The sequence below is a fragment of the Synchiropus splendidus genome, chromosome 7, assembly GCF_027744825.2.
Source record: "Synchiropus splendidus isolate RoL2022-P1 chromosome 7, RoL_Sspl_1.0, whole genome shotgun sequence".
In the NCBI taxonomy this organism is placed as follows: Eukaryota; Metazoa; Chordata; class Actinopteri; order Syngnathiformes; family Callionymidae; genus Synchiropus; species Synchiropus splendidus.
The window spans coordinates 13,208,086-13,228,583 of NC_071340.1; the positions used below are offsets into that span (position 1 = coordinate 13,208,086).

Genomic DNA, 20,498 nt, shown 5'->3' on the forward strand with positions numbered 1-20,498 from the left:
AGAAGTAAATCATATTTTGTTTACTACTCACCACCACAATACCAAACTATTACAGACTAACCTCTTGGTTTCCGTCTACACTGTTACTATGCTAGTGCACTACGGTCATACAATAACGTTTGATCATGAATTCATATTTGTAATAGACATAGGAAATCCAACATCCAACAACAACCATCTCATTACTTCAGACTGTGTATGTACATGTAAAGACAGGAAAACATTACCATATGTAAGCATTTCTGTGAACTTGAACCATTGGTCTGTACTTCCTGTATGGCAGGTTACGTGACATCATATCCACTGAACCAAGCAGCTCCAGGACGCTGATGTACTGAGGAGGCAGGTGGATGGACATTCAGGTTCATCAGGTAACACAAATACAAAGAAATCCAAAAAGAAATGTGGTATTTTACCTGAGGTCTATTAAGCTCTATGGCCACCTCACTCAGATTGACCATGAGATCAACTTTAGGAGACGAGAAGTCCACATCCGACCTCGGGTTCATGCGCAGTTTAGCATCTGCTGAGATGGGTCGCAGGACTGTGTACAAAATATTGTTTAGATAAAACTCATGAAAGAGCATTTATCAAATTTGTATTCATTAATTGAATTATTTATACATTTCCTTATTTTTATGAAATATGTAGACAGTAAAAAAAATCTTCTGTCATCTCAACATTGATATTTTACCTCACATAGTGTCAAGGCTTTTACACTTACTGAAATCGTGGCTGATGGGACCATAGCTGTGAGTCTCCATGCTGCTTTTGAGTAATTGCTGTAAAAAATGTATGAATCGTTTCTTATTAATCAGAATATAGCTTCTCTAGTTCAAACACGGGGCACGATTGTATTCTACAGATACTAAAGAGGAAGAAATCATGTCATCTAGTTACCTTCAAAATAACACATCATAGCATTTTGAAGTAAATAAGCAGCCATATGGATTTATCTTCTCTGCAGGGATGAGGGAAATGACATGGCGATAAGGAACAACTCACCAAGGCCTCATCTGAGCTGTGATTGGAGAAGAGGACCGAGTTGACATTCCAGTAGGCAAACAAGTTGTCTAATTGAACCAACTGAGAGGAAGGAAAGCACAGAGCAATTAGAGGCTTGCATATGCACACGCAAAACATTGCAGTGGATCTACAATGACTTCTGAGGCAGAAAAATGTAGGCTGACATGGTTGACATCACAAAGCAAGCAGGCAGGAATTTAGTCTGTGGCAAATCTACTCTATCGTGACTGAACCTTTGTGTATCACTTCAGAATTTCCCTCACTTGCTGTAAGAACAAGCAATAATTGTACTGCAATGACTAAGCAGAATGCATGAGTAAGAAATGCACAATGAAATCTCTACCTTGAAAAACAACTTTGCATTCTCATCCAAGAGACTGGGATTCCAGTTCTTGTCAGACGTCTGAAAAAGAAGCAAGAAAAGTGGTTAATCTTGACCATCATTGGTACAAAATAGCTGACCATATGTTCATTACCTGAAGGCTGAGGTTTTTAAGTGAGGCCCCAAATGACAAAGGGCAGTTTGGGTTTGTGATCTGTGGTACAAAAACAATAAGGTTGTTAAAAGGCATTTTTAACATGGCAAAATATTTCAGTTAAAATCATTATTTTTTACTTAATGGAAACTATTCTAAATAGATCTACACCGTTAGGGAGAGAGCAATATATAACAAAAAGAAATAAGTTTGGGTTTGAATACTCACATCATCTTCATAGCGGACATGAATGTTGGAAATCTTGACCTGCAGATTTTTGATGACCTGAGTGACAAGCTTTTCCACAAAGGTGTCCTGTTTTTCAAGCTTTGGATTTTCTATAAAGCACCACAAATTTGGCATTAGGTTTTCAAGGCACTCATCTAATTCCTATTTGTAAATAACTGATTTCACTGACTTCACATAGGTTAGGGATCAACAGCACATGACAACAGTTTGGAGGGATTGTGATAACCAAACCCACATATTTTTATCCTTAACTATCACTTCATAGAATGATTACAATTCAAACTTTTGTGACATTTTCAACATTACAGATTGTTTTTAAAAGTCTTTGATCTTAATCGTGACTCTACAAACGCTGTAGATGAGAGCAAAGTTAATGTTTATGACTGTAAACACACCTCAAAAGCTAATATCTTCAGAAGCAGAGCACGGGTTCCTCAACTTGTTTGTTCCAGAAATTAATTTCGCTGACTGTTTAACCTGCAGTCTAACCAAACATGCAATCACTAGATTTCAGAGAGTGACCTATATACCACAAAGGCTGTAATAAAACAATGACAACAACTCCACAGAATCCACAGAGCTCCTATGACAATCCAACCTTGCTCATATGCCTTTAGCTTCGTGTCCTCTATACGCTGCAGTTCTCTTTGTCGAGCCTCCTGAAGCTGCCTCTCTTCCTTTACCGCATCATATTTGATACCTGGAAAGAATGATGTTGGTCATTATCATTTGTAATTACAGTTTATAGCACATTAATGCATTTACAGTCTTCAACTTGTGTGTTTGTTTGACAGACATGCACTTAAGAATCATGAATAAGTGAAGAGATACCCATTACCAGAAGTATAATTTGCTGTGCACTCTACTCAAAAGAATCACTCGCAAAACAAAACTTGAAATTGGTTGGATTGATGGAGGATTATTACAACTGTTGTCGCTCAGATGAAAGATATTAAATATTAGTTAAGATTTTTCAAATCGCTGAAGAATTTAAGAAAGGCAATAGGAGGTAGTATTTCTTTTATTCAGAAGACCTTTTGTGAAATTTAGACATTTAGAAATTTTAACATTGCGGAAAATACAAATTCTCACATGAATATTCTTCTTATAGTGCATTCGAATCTACAAAAACAATATCTCCTCAAGTATACAGATGGATTAAAAGAAATTGGCGGAAATATTCACTAAATAATGTATGGTGGTATGGATGAATAGTCAGGTAACATCAAATCCAGCTTAAATGAATTACAATAAATAACTTCTATCAAGGCCACATGTCCAATTTTGTCTCAATATTTAAACATATATTTGCTGTTTGCTATTCTGCATAACTGCACCACTTGGTTTATAAAAACTCACTGAATCATTGTAACTATGGCCAAACAACGCCAAAAAAACAATTGGAAAACTCTTCTTACTAGCTGTTGGGACGATAAGCAAATAGACACCATCCAGTGTTGCCTCCACTGATTGTGTGTAAAGATTTTTCCATGGAATCTTTAACTCCAGTCGACCTGTGCCAACAAACACATATTTGAGAACAGTCCAGGTAAACAACAATCCTTGGTAAAATAAATAAGGTCGCAGGCTTGTACCTATATGTCCAGCTCTGACTTTGAAAGGGATGTCAAGCTGACTCTGCATGAAGAAAAACAGATGTTGTTCTTGCAAACTTTACATCCACACGCATTTAAAGCAAGACTTACCAAAGCATTCTCCTTTATTTCAAGGTTTTTAAGAACAGCGTCGCCTGTGAAGGATTGAAATCCACAGAAATACTTGTAATATACAATCTAATCAGACAGATACTGTGGGTGCAGAATGTCATGAGAAACGGCCAGATAACTTATATTATGAAAACCAAATTCAGAAATTATCATCTCTTGACACAGACACATTGTAATTCAGGGTGTTTGTGTGAAACAAGACACACGGGTTAATCTCCCCAGCAAGACGTGGCATGTTTATCGGGACAGTCTCAATGATAATCCCTAGTTTTAACGACATTATAGAGTCGCGCGATCGCGGTACTGTTCAACATAGGTGAGCAGTAAGTTTGATGTGTCAAAAGGGAGTGACTCGTAGCTGCAGGCAGTTCCTCAGAAAACTTACATGAAGGCAAAGACAGCTTTGCTTTCGCTTCCATACTAAGTAAGACCTGAGTGCCGCCACTTCAACTGAACCATGGGTGTTACTTGAAGCCCACGGAAACTGACACTGACAGCTGAGTGGGTCTCCACACGCTGCAGCTAACTGCTACTGACACGTACTAGCCAGCTAGCCGCTAACGCACAACAAGCACAAGTGAAGTTACCTCCCCATATGCCGAGCTTCAGCTGGGAGCTGTCAAGGTTGACGACGTAGTCCCCCAAAAACCTGTTGAGGACGTCGACTACCACGCTCTCGAAAACCATCTCGACTTCTCATCTATCTGTTCATGTTTACATTCGGGGGTCGAGTTTTCTTCAGCGTCAGATCGGGACGTCCTGCGAGGGGCGGAGTCATGACGTCACCAGAGACGTTATCACCATGACGTTCTTTTTTCTTATTTTTGTAACGTTGAATTTCTTCGATACACTGTAGGCTGAGATTTGCGGCTTAGTTCGGGTGCTTCACCGATACTGGAACAGATAGTGGCTTTAGAAAGAATACATACTTTATTTCGGAGGAATAAACACACAAATTCAATTCCAGTATTTGACATTTCCATTTACTGCAGACAAATAATAACACGAATAGTCATGTGAAATATATCAAGGGTGTGAGTAGGGTGTAAAATACCATGACACACTTAATACATTTTTCAAATACATGTCAAAGTCAAGGCTTGGGAGCCAAATCCTTACGGCACTAGAAAGAAAGAAAAGAAAAAATACAGAGATAGATAGATAGATGGTCTAACAAAAAATGAGTTAGAAAATAAAACACAATAAGATGGTTATTACATGAAAATGTAAATTATTTATTTATTTATTTTATGGCCCGTGGGCTACTCCATTGGTCTCTGCAGGCTACCTGGGACCATGTTGGTGACCCCTGAATTAGACCGCTCAATCAAACACTGGGAGGCAACCAGAGTGCCCGGAGGAAACCCATGCAAGCGAGGAGATCATATAAATAAGAAATTACTGGAAGGTGTGGTATAGGATGTCTTCAATATGCAAGTTAACGGTCATGGCTCATTGAATACGACAATAAAAATGTGGAAATTATAGGGTCATGCCTAGGCCCAGTCATTCCAAAACGACTATGACAATTCATTCGTTTTTAACAATACTTCCCATCTGAATGAATATCAAAAGCTGAGAAACTACTTTCAGGTCATGTTTTCTCGTGTGGCTCATTTCTCAGAGGAAGCAGTTGACAGAGTGGTTTGCTGACCACTCCAATCACTGTCGCCCTTCTCAGAGCGCCGGCTGTTGATTTATCCATCACTTTCAAGCGCAGCTTCAGCTGCTGCAGATCCTCCTGACTCAGCTCTGTGAAGAAGAAATCTTCATTGAAAATCAGGCGACGGCAGTTCTTGACTGTGGCGCTCTGCTGTTGCTGCAGCTTTCCTGGTGTCAAACTCACACTCACTGCACAATTGAGACTCGGTGGACTGCTATCATCTCGCAGGCCTTCCACCGACACCACACGGATCCTGATCGTGCAGAGAGACAAAGAGGCGAAATGCTCTGCTGAGAGACAAACTTTACCACGGCCTTGCAATGGTAGTACATGCTCCTTCTGCAGCCTCTCCTGGCACTGGAGGACGTCCAGAGGGAAAGCAAGTGGAGGAGCTAAGGTGAATGAGTCTTGTAGGCTTGGTGGGCTGCTGATAGAAGTTGTCAGACTTGTATCCCGGCTCTGCCACCTACCTTTACCCTCAATGAGTGAAGGACAAGACACCGCACCTTTCAGAGGGGGGGCAGATGGGCTGAAGTGGGAGGAGTTTGAGAGAAGAGAAAAACCTGAGGTGGTCTTGCACTGATTTATCTCTGATGTGTCTCTATCAAATATGTAAGTTGGGCTCCTGATGTGGAACAAAGACTCTTTCCTTCGAGTGTTTGGGCTCTCGGAGATTCCAGCTAAGCCATAGGCCTCTGCACAAAAAGGTAAAGGTTTCTTCACAGTCTTGACACCAATCACATGTTGCTCCTTGCTCTTTAGCTGCATTGTACCTCCTGAATGGTTTGCGGAACAAGTTTGGGCCAACATTTCTCCCTCTCCTATAAGAGTGCTCCTCTTGTAGAGCCTCGGGGGCAGTGAGAACTCTGGGATTCTGTCGGGAGTGATGACATTGTTGTGCAGCTTGTCCCTGGCACAGGTGTCTTCTGCAGTCCTCCCCTTGTAGTGATTTAGCTCCAGAGGAATGTTCTCCATGCTGCTCTTTATCTTATCAAGGACCCACATCCTAATGCTGAAGTTTAAGCTCCTCGTTCAGTGATACAAACTTTGTTCTTCTGCAGCTAAGTAAACGAATAGGGAGAATCAAACACTCAATTAAACACACATACAAAAGGCCATGTTATTGATTCCAAGCTGCCGTATGTACTCACCGCCTGTGGTTGGAGACGTATCATCTGTTAAAAAGCAGCCCGCATCTGTGTGACGGATGTGACTCGGGCAGGTTTTAAGAGGTCAGGCTGCATCACTGCTCTGCCTCCACATGCGTCAGAAAACAGGCAGTGCACGTATGTTCATTCAAGACTGTTTAACTGCTGGGTGAGATGGGATGTGGGCGTCCATGACCATAGGAAGTCCATCATCAATCACTGACTCGTGAAAAACACTGCCTCAGGTTGAAAATGAGATAAACAATAAAGTCTGATAAAAAGTACTTTGAAGTATGAGGTCAATTCCATGCAAAAAAACACGGTTTCAAGGATGTCTTTGACTGCCTTAGATTTATTTGTAGAATTAATTGTGCGATACTGAGTGGAGTATTCAGAGTTTTGACCTCCTAATCTGAGCGGATTCAAAGAGCGCCTGTGGTCACTACCTCAAACACCCAGTGCCCTTTAAAACACAGGTCTGGTGCAGGCAAAGGGCTGCTGCAAAGATCAACCATGAGTCATCTGCAGATCAGATGAAACAATATAACATCAAGCACTAATATTTTTTTTTAATTGTTGGGATTATTGTTTTTGGAATTAAAACCAATGTTTAAATGTACTTACCAACCAAATAATATTGAAATTTGGAGAAACCCAGATACTTATATTATCAGGATCGTGGCACTGCCGCAAATTTTTTTAGTCATACTTAAGACATGTTCTTAAAACAATAATGATGTGTGCTTGCTGCTATCGAAACAACCGCCCAACATTCATTCCCTCATTTTATGTGTCCTATTATGTGCTCTTGAGGTTGCATGGGGTGACAGGCAGGGGAACCCCTGGACAGGCAGGAGTCCATCACACACAGACAAATATCCACTCACAGACATTCACTCCTTTGGCCAATTCTAGAGCAACTAGTCTCTGTCCAGAGGAAACTTCACAGAGAGAACACAGAGTTCTCTCAAGCTGGATTTGAACCCGAGAGCTGTCTCCATCTTAAGTGGTATCATTTAGCATGGTCCGCCCCAAAACCATGCTGCGACCATCAGTGACAGTGAGAAGACCATGGCCAAAAAAGCAGAAAAATGAAAGACCTGAAGTGAAAGCTTGTATGTATTATTTATTCAAGGTCTTACCATATGATGAAATTGATAACTCTAGTTGTGTGCTAGTCTTTTTTTTTTTTTTAATTAAACTGTTATTTAGCGATCAAAGACTTGTATCAATGTTACTAATGTAGAGACATAGACTTTTGCAAGAAAAGTGTACAGTGAAAACTGCAATTGTGAGAAGAATTTGAGATTAGATTTGAGTTATGAGATTTGTCATACCAGAGCCAGCTCATTGCATTGTGTAATTTTATTTGTGTGGAACGGAATTAAATTGGCTTTATTGTCCTAAGGAACACTCACCGTCAACAGTGGGTCTTTTTATTGCATTATTGCATTAATTGCATCAAAAACTCTTTAAGTGCAACTGACCAAAATTGTAGCGAATAGCTTGAGTAACTGGACTACAAAACAATGACCTAAAAGGTGCAAAATCCCAATGTTAAACAAGGCGTGAGATGTGTAGATAAGAATGACTTGTAGTTCAACTATAGCCATTAGGTCTCCCAAACATCAACCCTCAACATTTGAAAGCATATATCATACTATTCCCGTCGCTCAAGATAGAAACATACGCGCGTTGTTTTATTTCAATAAACCGTTATATGGCTCCATCTAGTGGAGGATAAAGTGAGCCTCTGGAAGTTACGAGTTGGAATGAAGAATTTTGCTTCGAATGCTTGAAGGAGAAAAAAAATCACTCACTTAGAGAGGAGAAAGTTTTTCACTCAATGTAATTCATTTGGCAATAACGCCCTGTAGTGTTAATTGGCGCTGTAATAACTGTAAAAGTCAAGGTCCTGCTCTGACTGCCACTCGTTCATCTCTCCATTATACAGAAAGCACTCCGAGTTTTTATAGAGGTAATAAAGTCGAAGCTCACTACGGCAAAACCAGCGGTCAAAAGGCATCTATGCCCCTAAAAGCGCTATTTTACAAGTCCGTGTCTCTATACTTGTGTGGACTTTGTCATAATGCGGAACCAAAATGAAACTATTTCATCTTCAAATTGAGGCGTCATCTTAAAGACAGACAAAAGTTATCCCCACCAAAGTGTAAGCTCCCCACAAGGAGGTGTTTTGACAAGAATTGGTACACACACACATACACACAGTTCAGGTACAGCAACAGCAAAATAACACAGAAATAAATGGAGACAGAGCAGGTTAAAGAAATTATTGGTTAGATTAAAAAAAAAATAATAATAAAAGTATGGAATTCTTTTTTCAGGTTTATTGGATGGAAGATTCATTCTTGGGAAGATTTTGAGGATGATTTCCAGTGACTCTTTTCAACTTCGTGTATGGACTAAGCATCATCGTACCAAATGGCTCCTCCTTTTATCTTGTTTATTATGCATCTTCCAATCCATTTCTTCTTTTGTCATGATGTGAAAAAACTTCAAAATAACTGTATGTAAACTTTAAGGAAGGGTAACGCTGAAAAAGCAATTTGTTCCACTCCATTTCACTTTAATCTCTATTATTGAGGAGTTGAAGCGACTTAATGGACACTTTGTGCCAAACACTTAACCTCTTAAAAGGCCTTTTTTTCTCTTTTTTTTTTTGGCTTGAGACCTCTTTGTCTTAATTTCTTTAGAGGAAAGTAAGGTTGTCAGTGAGTTAAAGGAGAAACATTGGGAAACAGGCCAAAGTGGCTGAACTGCGGTGGACTGATGATTACATTTAATAATCGTTAATAAGGTGTAATAATTCGGCCCTATAAAGATAGATGGCAGATGATATAAGATGTTGCTGGCGACCTTAGAGAGAGGACATATGAGAGACAATACATTTCATTTAGAGGTGAGGTGACACAATCTGCTCCTCAATCAGTGAATCCGTTTTTCATTGCTGTGGAGCCAGTGAAGTTTTCAACAAGGAGCCCAGTGTGTGTGTGTGTGTGTGTGTGTGTGTCTGCCCTTCGTGATCGTACTCTGTGGGGATCAATTCTTGACAGAACACTATCCTTGTGATGACCTTGTGACTTTGGCTGGACCCCACAAGGTTATGTCTCAATTTGAGGATGAAGAATGTTCTGATGGCTGGTTAAGGTTAGCCATGTGTTTTGGATGGTTAGGTATAGGGGGAGATGCTGGGGAAAGGGTTATGGCAATGCGTGGGCCCCACAAAGATGTTGTGGCAAACAAAGATAAAGTGTATTTCAGAAGAATGGTACATTTATTGAAGCCAAACATTTACATGTATTATGTTCGCAGGACAGTTTCTTCCAGCACGTCTGACTCTGGAGAAAGCTGGGACATCTTCATCTCCTCCACAGGTGCTCTCTCCTCCTGCTCCTCCAAACCATCACCGCCACCACACCAACAACACACCACATCATCACCATCACAACACTGAGCAGCACAGTCAACACGCCCTGAAAATACAAGTTGAACCGTGCTCATGAGAAACCTTCCTGTGGATCATTTGTTTTGGAAACAACCCTTAAAGTGAGCCGAGTCACAGACAACCAGAATGTGAGGAGCCGCACACGTATGAAACCGATGAGTGTGGTGATGTGTGAGTGTGGCAGTGTGCGCGAGGGTGACCAACTAATCAGATCAATAAATTAAGCTGCTCATTATGATGGCCCGCTCCTGCTAGTCATTAAAACAATCATGTCGAATTCGTCACCCTGGCCTCTGTGAAGTGTGGCTCATTACAGCTAATGTGTCATTGTCGATTCAAAACCGTGAGGTTACTTATCTGCCAAGCGACTGTAAAACACCTCTGACCCAAATGTTTTATTCATCCGAAAAGACTTGTATTACTCATCTAAAAGTCGTATGTCACTCGAGTTAAACAGCAAATGAAGGAATATTTCATATTCACGTCGTCTCCTCTTGAGAAACCAAAACAATCTGCTGATCTTTTTGACCCATACTAATCACAACCGTACTTTGTCCTCATGGATATTTTCAATATTTTTCATTACAAGTGGGATTATTTTTTGTGCGAGTTACACACTTTACGTCCAATTAAATGCCTTTAAAACAATCAGACAGTTTTTTTTTTAACTTCCAGGTATTCTGAAATAATATTAATGCTTCATTCATTTTTCTCCACCACCGACTTCACAGAATGCTGTGGGTGCGCTTCCTCACTGTTTTTGGATATTCTGATTTGATGTTTTACTTATTTGCTGTGGAGTATTTTCAACTTTCATTATATATATATATATATATATATATATATATATATATATATATATATATATATATATATATATATATATATATATATATATACAGAGAGAGAGATTAAAAGAGCTTTAGTTTAAATAACGTGATATAAAAACTTGATTATAGTCACCATTGTGTTTTGTTGTGCTATTGTCAAACTGATGCAAAATAAACAATATTTTGTTGTGTAAATATATGTATGGATCCATCATTTGATTCAGCAATATACCAAATTCATTCAAATTGAAAAATGTCCCAGCCTAATCCATATATATATATATATATATATATATATATATATATATATATATATATATATATATATATATATATATATATATATATATATATATATATATATATATATATATATATATAGATATAGATATAGATATTGATATATATATAGATATATAGATTAGGGTGGGACATTTATATATATATATAGATATATAGATAGATACAATGCATAAAACATGTTAGAATTTTATTGAATTATTATTATAATTCAAACAAAATGTGCTTGCCAATAATCAAGACTGAAAAGCCAACTGAAAATGAAAACTCGCCCCAGGGGGCCACAGTTATATCTAGACAGCAGAACTTTCTCATATAGCTTATAAGGCTTTCACCTACTTCCCCTTTGAGTTACTGCGAAACATACTGTTTTCACACAACATTGACTTCTATGCACACGCAACGCACACCCGCACGCACTGACAATTTAGGGCCCTCATGTGACATTATGATTCCAGAAGCATCTGACTTCAGTGTTGTGATGATCACGAGGGTAATAATAGTCGCATTATTACTCCTCTTATTGTGTCTTAATTAGTGGCATTTAATTATGCGCTAATGCAGTGAGGGCTATTAGAGACTCAGGGGCCTGCTGATCAGGGAATTGAACCTAGGCTAACACACACACACTCATGCACACTCACTCATGCACACACACAGGAATCGCAGTTTTATTGTGCCATAAAAATCTTTGCTCCCTTTAACTAGAAATTACGACTTCCATGTCGTGTGTGTGTCAGAACAGGACACATTCATACGCGCTGACGCTTCTTCAGTCACGTGAAAGAGGAAAAGTATCCCGCAACAGAAATGTTGGTTTGAGGAAAGGGGGTCATCACTTTCATGTTAAATCAACTCATTAGCAAAGACTCTTGAATAGATTTTCGTTTTTCACTCCCACTCCTCTCATCCACTCATGCATCTCAATTATTTGTTCAGAGGCTGGTGTAACAATGGTGCTGACTGTCGGCGCCTTTGACGTGCTAAAACAGCAGACAGGAGGCTGAAGATAAGTCAGCTTCAGTGGGCACGTCACTGTGTCACTGCAGCACACGGCTTCAAAGGTGCGACGAAAAACATAAGACGGCAGTAATAACTTGATGAGTTGGCTTTTTTACCTTTGAAGCGTTCAAATAAATGTCTTCAACGATGTTTATTAATATTAGCAAAGGTTTCCCTCAACAAGCAGCTTGGTCAATACCTGGTCATGTTCACTTGAATTCAGCAGGAAAAAAGGAAGAAAAGGGTATTACAAACTGTTTCATGGATATGTTATGGCATGTTTTGAAATGACGGAAAGATTAAAAAAAAGACTAAGATGAATTTATTTCATGAGCTCTATAATTGAAAGAACAAAAATAAAATAATTATTTTTAGATTTTTTTTCCATCACTGCAAAATGGAGCCTGAGACTGCCCCGATAATAAAAGGTGCCTTTGGACAGGTCACTATCCATCACAGGTTAGATATTGACAGCGACTCACACACACACACACACTTGTCTTTCTATCTTACTGAGGACATTCATTGCCATGATGCTTCCCCTAGACTCTAACAATCCAAACCAAATGGTTAACATTAACCAGGACTCTTAACAAAACATCTTTAAAATACAATATTAATGACTTAGCTATTTGGAAGTTTAATACTGAAATTGTGACTTAACGTAGTTGGGACCCACAAAGCAAAATGTCCTCACAAGTAGGTGTATTTCCAAGAATTAGTCCTCACTAGTATGGCTAAACCTTATATACACACACACAGGTTTGTCGCACCATCTTCGGGGGGTCCTCTCATTGCCATAACCCTTTCCCCAGCCTCTCACCCTAAACATATACACATCCAAAACTAATGGTTAACCTTAACCAGGACTCTAACTATAATGACCTTCATCCTCAAATTGGAGCTGAACCAACAACGTGTTGTTCAAAATTGGTCCTCACTAGGATAGATAATCTTAAATGCACACACACACATATCTTCCCTTGTGCTGTATAAGTCACAAGATGCCTAGAAGAAAAGCACTGGGAGAAACTTCAAACTCCACAGAGAAAGAACACTCCAAACCAAGTTGGATTTTAAACTACAACAATCGTCCTGTGAAGCTTCAACACAAAATATTTGAAATATATAACATGATATATAGTTCTGAGATAATGTTATATTTAAGTTTATAAGACTTTTTTTTAAATATATGAATCAAAGCATACTGAATGTCATCAATGGGTAAATCATAAATGAAAACACAAACAGGACATAAAAAGAAATAAAGGAGTGCTGCTTATTAAAATGTTGGCTCAAAAAAAAAAAAAATCAGAACATCCAGCTAGATTATAAATTCCTCTTCTGCATCCAACAGGTTGCCAACAAACCTGAGCTGAAGCCTTTCAACTGTGTCCCAACACCGGTGTGTGATTTTAGTTACCGTCTGGAGTAACTCTATTTTATATTGCCAAATAGTAAGTGCGACAAAGACACTGCTGCTTTTGTGTCGTGTGATTTTGCATGTTAGTGTTAACTGATAAGCCCTTGGGAAGCTCTGCTTATTTTTCATAAATGTCTTGTAAAATCCAGTTGTGTGTTTGATTAAAACATCTTTATAATCATTGCCAATTTTTGCTTTCTTTCCTCATTTCCACCTTGAGACGTTGTCTGACTCGCAACCACTCTCCTCCTCGCTCTCCTTCTGGTGAAGGCAATCCATACTGCAGTTAATAATTCTGTAGATGTCATGAAGATCTGATCTCATGTGACAACATTTTTTAGTAATTTGATTTAAATTAAATAATAACTGGCCGTAAATTCGCCACCCACCTTGTCCACATGAATCATGATGAGGAATCTGACTTATACCCTATATATTCAACCATGTAACGGAAAAACTAAGGGAAGTACAGTTAAAAGCTGCACCCAGAGCCGATGAAAAAAAGAATTATCAAATCATCTTATTTGCCATACAGTTTTAATACACGTTTGCAAATACAGCATATGCGCCACAAAATAAATGTAGATAAATAAACAAAATTAGTCACACAGAATGTTTCTTAATAAATATCTTGTGGTTATAATACACTCAAAACATTTCAGATGCACTGCCACAGTCCATAACAAATAAGTGCAAATGCCTGATTAGAAAAAAGGCCTGCTGACGCCAATATATATATATATTTAAAATACAATTCTACAATTAGAGCAAAAGCAAAGCTATGTACACATGAGCTTGTTTTAGAACAGCTAGTCTTCTGTTAAAAGCTTTCTTTGGGATTGTTTGATTGTATATTGATCAATGCCACGTCACTCGAGGTAAAAACGCCCTCATTGTTCTGTGCAAATTAAAAGATGAAAACAAACTCACTGCGCTTTTTAAAAGTTTTTTTTTTCCTTTTTTTTCCTCGGCTGCTACACCTGGGCCTTCAGTGCAAATGTGTCAGGTCTCTCTGGAGTGTGAGCTCATGCGTCTAAGACAAGAGGAGAGCCGGGTGCAGAGGGTTACCTTTACCCTCCAGGTCACTTTTGTCCATCATGGCGGCCGGAGCGCAGAGCTGATGCGGGTTCAAGCCGGGAACCGCGCCCAGAGCCGGGGTGGCTTTGATGGGCACGGGGATGGCAGGCAGTGTTTGCCCGCTGCTGCTGCTGCTGTACAAGCCTTTTGCCTGGACGCCGAAGGGGGAATACTCGGAGGAGGAGGGCAGAGCCACGCCACCCATGGTCTCCGACAGAACCCCGACGTGTGGCCACATGGAGCTGACCACGCTGCTGAGCTGAGGGGCCATGGGGTAGCCCAGGTGGTGCATGACCGAGGAGAGAGGCACCCCCCCTGCCATCACTCCTTTATAGTCCCGGCCTATTATGTTCTCTATGGCGAACGGGTGCTTGAACCCGCCGGGCTGCGCGCAGGTGATGCCCCCGTAGCTCTGGAACTGCGGCAGCCGCCCCACCGCGCTCACCGGGCTCACCGCGTGCTCGTGGTGGCTGGATGCTGCGCTCAGCTTCCCGCCCGGGTGCTGGTGGTGGTGATGATGGTGGTGGAAGTAGTGCATCATCGGGGCGCTTTTGCAGGTCAAGTGCTCGGCCCGCAGCACTTTGAAGCGCTTCCGTCTCCTCAGGAAACTGCCGTTTTCAAACATGTCCCCACAGTCCGGGTGCAGCGCCCAGAAGCTGCCCTTGCCGGGCTGATCCGGCCGCCGCGGGATCTTGATGAAGCAGTCGTTGAAGGACAGGTTGTGTCGGAGGGAGTTCTGCCACCTCTGGGTGTTCTCCCGGTAATACGGGAAGCGGTCCATGATGAACTTGTAAATGTCACTCAGGGGGAGCATCTTCTCGGGTGAGTTCTGGATGGCCATCGCGGTCAGGGAGATGTAGGAGTACGGGGGTTTCTGGTCGCTGTAAGAGTTTTTCCCGGGTCTCGGCATCTTCACTCAGGTGGAGCTAAACAAACTATAAATAAAATAGTAGCTTCGATCTCGCAGAGCGCTCAGGGGAATGCCTTGACTTGGGCGTCCAATTCGGTTCCAAAGTCCTGAGCCATTTGACATGTAACTTTTCCACGTCTTTTTCTTGCAGGTATTCAAGAAGCAAAGCGCTTTCCAGAGGCCTCGGTGGAGTCAGGTGAGATCCTGCATCCCTCAAAGCATCTTTGCGCGCCTCGGGGCGCTTTGAGCGCGCGCGCAAAAACCAAAGTCGTGTGCGTAAAAGTTCGCTGCGTCTCTTCAATCTCTTGGTTGCTGTAGAAGCCGTTGACGTTCTGCGCCTGTGCTTGGCGTGAGCTCCTCTCTTTATGTGAGATGCCTCCTCTGAGAGAGCGCCGTTTTTGTGAGACCCCCCTCAGGTCGCCGGCTCCTGCCTATTATCTATTATCCAGACACGAGGGGACACGTCAGGCGCTGTTTGCGTGCGTGTTTATGTAGAAAAAAAGGGAGGGGGAGAAAGGGAGAGCAAAGATGTGAATTAATAAGAGGAGTGGGTGTTGCCTCTGATCTTCTTTACCAATCAGCTCAAACTCTGTGTTTTCTGTAAAGTAATCTACAAGTTGGAATACAAGGAGAAGCACAAGACTCTGACCTTTGACACGAGCCCATAGAAGCTCAGCTTGGGATGATATTTAAATATAATTTTATTAAACATACTTTTGTGAAATATAGTTTTATACATTTATTTTGGAACACTGTCGATAACAGATATTTAATATTCATACAATGACATGGCAACATATTTCTTATAATTAATTTAGAATAAATACATTATAAAATACACAAATCTTGGAAACTGCATGAAATAATAAAAACAATTCAGATTCAATTTTTATGTTATTCCATGTTTTTTGTTATTCCAGGTTTTTTGATGCAGGATACCACAAAAATAATCATTCAATGTGGCACAAAAAATAAAAAAAATAAAAAAACAAGGAGGGTGTTATAAATTAGATCCCATTATAGTGAAAAAACTCAATTCTTGGATAATTTTCTGATTCATGCTCATAATTTAAAGTCAATTTGGTTAAAAAGTGAAGTCACAGTATTAAAGTGAAGCACTGAGGACACCGAAATTTAAGAAAGCAGCTTATCTATTTTGCGCGTTTGCACTTTTAGACTTAGCAAACAATAAATCATGTCTTCCTTTGCACACAGAACACACAGACGCAGCTGTTGATGAATTGCTGAGAGGGGCGTCCGGCGGCTGTCTGTCTGTTCAAACACTCTCTGGTGAATCCTGCAAGGATGTAAACAAACTTCCTCCTCTGACTTCCACACAGCACACAGCAGAGCCTCCCCTCCCAGCACACACTTTTCTCTGGCCAGGTGTCATGACTGGGTCCTTGACGGCTCCTGTCTCCCCGTTGCCCCACTGGGCCCCAGAATACATTACAATAATTAAGCCTTTCGTGACTTAGCCTCCTATGAGAGAAGTCCGACCATGTAATTAAGTGTGAGCTCGTTGTGTTTGGTATGAATATTCAAAACTGTGTCAATTAATTAGCTAGTGCGCCTCCCCTTAATGTCTTGGCCCTTCAGTTCGACTCAGACAGTCAGCAGTAACAGCGCTGGGCATATTTTAAAGATCCTACTCTTCACCTCCGCCACGACCAGAGCACGTATATCCATTGCTAAATAAAGAAGTGTTTTTCCCGGTTTGTTTTCTTGGCACCTGAAAAATCTGTTTTGGAGCGGCGGGGCCTCCAAGGGCTTGTCACTGTTTCAAAACCTCTTTGAGCGCACGGGAAAGATCAATATTACATCTATTTCCACAAAGGGGGCTGTTAAATAGACACTGTTGCCAATCTGCATAACACAATGAATAGGGTTGTTGTCTGCGCTCTGTGCTGGCGCCCAACTCTTGGACAAATAACTAGTTGTAAAGCGCACCTTCTGGGCATGTCGAACATATGCTGGAATTAGCCTTAATTGACTAATTACATAAATTACTCATTAAGTTTACAGCACATCAATTATAAAAGATGTATCAATTAATTTTGCATAAATTACAAGCGGGAGGCGGCATGGAGAGGGAGGTGTGGTGAACAAGGGTGGTGGGGAGGGGGTCTGCTCTGAGGTGCTGTGTTACACGTGTCAGTGTCGGTGGGCTGTTCGTCCCCGTCTCTGATCATCATTTGCTCGGCTTAAGGGCAAAAGACTCTTCTCCTCTCTGTCTTCCCCTCACATGTGTGGGGTAATTATAATATTAATAATCTTTAAGACCCCACTTCAAGTCATAAGGGGCACATTGTCGCAGGAAAGCTATTTAAATCAATTAGGTCTGTTGCCATGAATGGAGACTTAAATCCCTTCGCTGGAGACCCCTAATTTTAGTCATGGCGGCTGTGTAGGACTGACTGGAAACAATAATAATAATAATAATAATAATTTCCATTGCGAATGTGTTGAAACATGATCGTTGCTCCTCAGTGTTATGATCGACTATTCATTCATTATTATAAGTTATCGCTCCCAGCTTTACTTCAACAATAATAAGTGTAACATCAATATGTAATATTTAAACACATATAAACTAATCTTAACCACTTTACTGATTCATCTTTGGATGCCTATAATATATACAATTTTTTAAAGCTGCCCCTTTTATTTATTTATTTAGTAACATCTTGTTTATGAATTAATATTTTTCATTAAACTGTTAGCCTTCTTTCATTTATTTATTCTAATTGTGTATAGCTGCTTTGGTGTTTGCCCATGTGTGCCCTCCCAGCTTGGCTCACAATGTGGGGCAAGGGATGAGTGGCGCTCTAGTGGTGCGTGTCTTGGCTGCACCTGGTGGCCGGTCTTGGCCTTGGCCAGTGGGTTCACTTGTATATCCCTGCAGTATTATGACACCAGATCTGTCTCTCAGTATACACGGGGGAATAGAGAGATTTTAAGTGGAATGTTTTCTACTGTGATTGTGCGTAAAGAATGTGTGGTTTTGTATTTATTTATTGATGACACATTTTCTTAACTTGCTCTGCTGGCTCAGCCAGTATCATCTTTTTATTGATTTATGCTGAATTTATTCCAAGGCACCAGTTTTTGGTTGATTCTTTGAGGGACATCTTTGCCGTCACAGTAAGTCAAAGTCTATTCAATATCGCAACACCCATTCATAGAACTTGGGGGTCGTAGGTTGCTTAGAACCTCCTGGATCTAAATCCTCTCGAAGGTTGTGACTTGATCCACTAACATGTTTTAAAATACTGTATTTTAAGATGCCTTGCATCTAATTTAATGTGCTTGTCATACTCCAGTTCACTCACAAGTACACACCAGTGATCTCTCAAACCTGGAAGCCATGACTCACATTACAATAAGGGCAGTTTGTTTCCACTGACAAAACAAGACATAACAAAATCAAGTAAAACTCTTTTTGAGTTATTTGGCAGTATAACATTTTGTTTCTGTTTCAACGGATTGCAAATATCAATGACCAAAACATTTAAAACTGACCTGTTTCTCATTCTTGTTATGTACACACTTAAGTTCACAGTTTTCTTTTGTGTATAAGGAATTTGTATGTGCTTAAGTTCATTGCAAGAGACTTGTTTTTAATAAGGACAGCAGCCTTGGTGAAGATGGTGTTAAACAATTGAGTGGTTTCACACAAAACCTGCAATGTGGCGAGTCATGTCGGCAAAGTTGTGACACATTGGCTGCAAAATAAAACTCTTGTGCTGTGGACTTTGTCCACTGAGCCTTCATAAAGTTCATCTTGCTTGAAAAGTCGCTCCATGAAGTCTGTCAGTGGTGTTATTTTTACTGTGCGATGTGTCATCGATCCCGTGATCCTTTGCAGGTTAGATGAGCAAGCGTTTCTGATGTCAACACTTATGACGTAACGATATTCAGGAATGAGCAATACTGAATGTTTAGCGTGGACCCCATGTCTGTCATTTAAAAAAATAAATTACTCAGAAATGGATGGACATTGTTCCTTCACATTCCAGCACATGGTATGTGGACATTTCATGTTCAAGTCGTAAAACATAAAAAACATAATAGGGTCCCTTTCAGATCAAATCAATTGTGGCTTGATTCAGCTGGATGCAAACGTTGGTCTTATCGATTGTGTCTGGCTTCACACTAAAGCCTGAAAGTCTTCTTGGCTCTGGACATGGTCAGTACACTAGAGCAACTTCCATTATCTCGGGAGCATCACTTACTTTACTGCATATTGGAAGCTATTAGCTGGTTTATACGAATAAGAGGATCGGTCATGGACTGCATATTGTCTCTCACAGATAAATAACCATCTCTTTCGTTCTCAGCATTGTGGTTTGGCGAGAATTAAAGTCACGTTGCAGATATTATTGAGTAACGTAAGTCCTGAAATCCTTAACACTAACTTTTGCTTTCTTTTGTCTTTGCTTTAATTGTTGTTTTACTTACTATATAGTGGGGTTGAAGTTGCCTAGAAAACAATTCTGATAGCTCATATTTTATACCAGAATGATTTAGTCCAAGCCCTACTACTTGTACTTGATGCAGACCAACAAAGCTTTCGATGAAACACAAGAAATCATTTTAATGCTGTGTGGAGGAATGGAGGTTAGGGGTTTCCTCACCATTGAGGATAAAACTTCAACATGACACACTTCAGAGGACATGCCCCCGGCAAGTGAGCGCAAAGATTACTTTCAAATATGCGGTTTTCCTTCTCATTTTACGGTTGACAACTTTTTTCCTGACACATAGGCATGAAGTGGCAGTGGTGCTGTCACAACAGTGGCCCCTTAATGCTCACAACAAGAGTTATTGTGAGGTAATAATGCGTTGTATTTGGTTATCAATATATAGAATAGTTGGAACGAAAACACCTCAATTTTCAGTGGAACAAATGTTTTAAATTCAATATTTTAATACAGTACCTTTTATTATCCAGCTCACTTCCATACATAAATGTTTGCTTGCAAACTCTGAAACTGAATTTAAATGTTGTTATTGTGGTTTAAACAGTATATAGATAAATGTCCATCCATGACAGCAGTAGTGAATGTGGTCAGATGAGGCCCAGTTCAGTCCAACTAGACGAATTACACTTGTATTCATACCGCTACAGTATGAGAAAAGTACAGGTCTCTCCAAGCTTGCGGGAATAAATTTGCTGATTTCAGTACACACCAGTGGAC

General features: G+C 40.2%; 3 protein-coding genes across 6 annotated transcripts in view; all 3 read right to left on the reverse strand.

Moving 5' to 3' along the window:
* The window catches only part of vps13a (vacuolar protein sorting 13 homolog A), a 27,142-nt gene extending 22,908 nt beyond the window's left edge, over positions 1–4,234 (reverse strand). For all 4 annotated transcript variants that reach the window (XM_053869911.1, XM_053869914.1, XM_053869912.1 and 1 more), the window contains exons 1-12: positions 4,066–4,234; positions 3,458–3,501; positions 3,347–3,389; positions 3,170–3,265; positions 2,350–2,451; positions 1,731–1,840; positions 1,503–1,562; positions 1,370–1,429; positions 1,006–1,086; positions 725–782; positions 417–544; positions 228–334 (exon numbers count right to left, since the gene is read on the reverse strand). In XM_053869911.1, the coding sequence (XP_053725886.1) occupies positions 228–334; positions 417–544; positions 725–782; positions 1,006–1,086; positions 1,370–1,429; positions 1,503–1,562; positions 1,731–1,840; positions 2,350–2,451; positions 3,170–3,265; positions 3,347–3,389; positions 3,458–3,501; positions 4,066–4,165 (989 nt within the window). In that variant the 5' untranslated portion in view covers positions 4,166–4,234. The remainder of the gene's footprint in view (positions 1–227; positions 335–416; positions 545–724; positions 783–1,005; positions 1,087–1,369; positions 1,430–1,502; positions 1,563–1,730; positions 1,841–2,349; positions 2,452–3,169; positions 3,266–3,346; positions 3,390–3,457; positions 3,502–4,065) is intronic.
* Positions 4,235–4,933: 699 nt separating this feature from the next.
* On the reverse strand, positions 4,934–8,130 carry LOC128762369 (C2 calcium-dependent domain-containing protein 4C). The gene is made up of 3 exons (XM_053870587.1): positions 8,110–8,130; positions 6,293–6,392; positions 4,934–6,202 (listed from the first exon to the last, which is right to left on the reverse strand). Exon 3 carries the CDS (start codon positions 6,144–6,146, stop codon positions 5,073–5,075), a length of 1,074 nt encoding a protein of 357 aa, XP_053726562.1. The 5' UTR covers positions 6,147–6,202; positions 6,293–6,392; positions 8,110–8,130; the 3' UTR covers positions 4,934–5,072.
* Positions 8,131–14,343: 6,213 nt separating this feature from the next.
* Positions 14,344–15,726, reverse strand: foxb2 (forkhead box B2). Its single transcript, XM_053871359.1, has one exon. The coding sequence runs from the start codon at positions 15,295–15,297 to the stop codon at positions 14,344–14,346; it is 954 nt and encodes a 317-aa protein (XP_053727334.1). The 5' UTR covers positions 15,298–15,726.
* Between the last annotated feature and the right edge of the window lie 4,772 nt (positions 15,727–20,498).

Coding starts and splice junctions, on each gene's coding strand:
- LOC128762369 (XM_053870587.1), bottom strand. CDS start 6,146: ATGTGGGTCCTTGATAAGATAAAGAGCAGCATGGAGAACATTCCTCTG.
- foxb2 (XM_053871359.1), bottom strand. CDS start 15,297: ATGCCGAGACCCGGGAAAAACTCTTACAGCGACCAGAAACCCCCGTAC.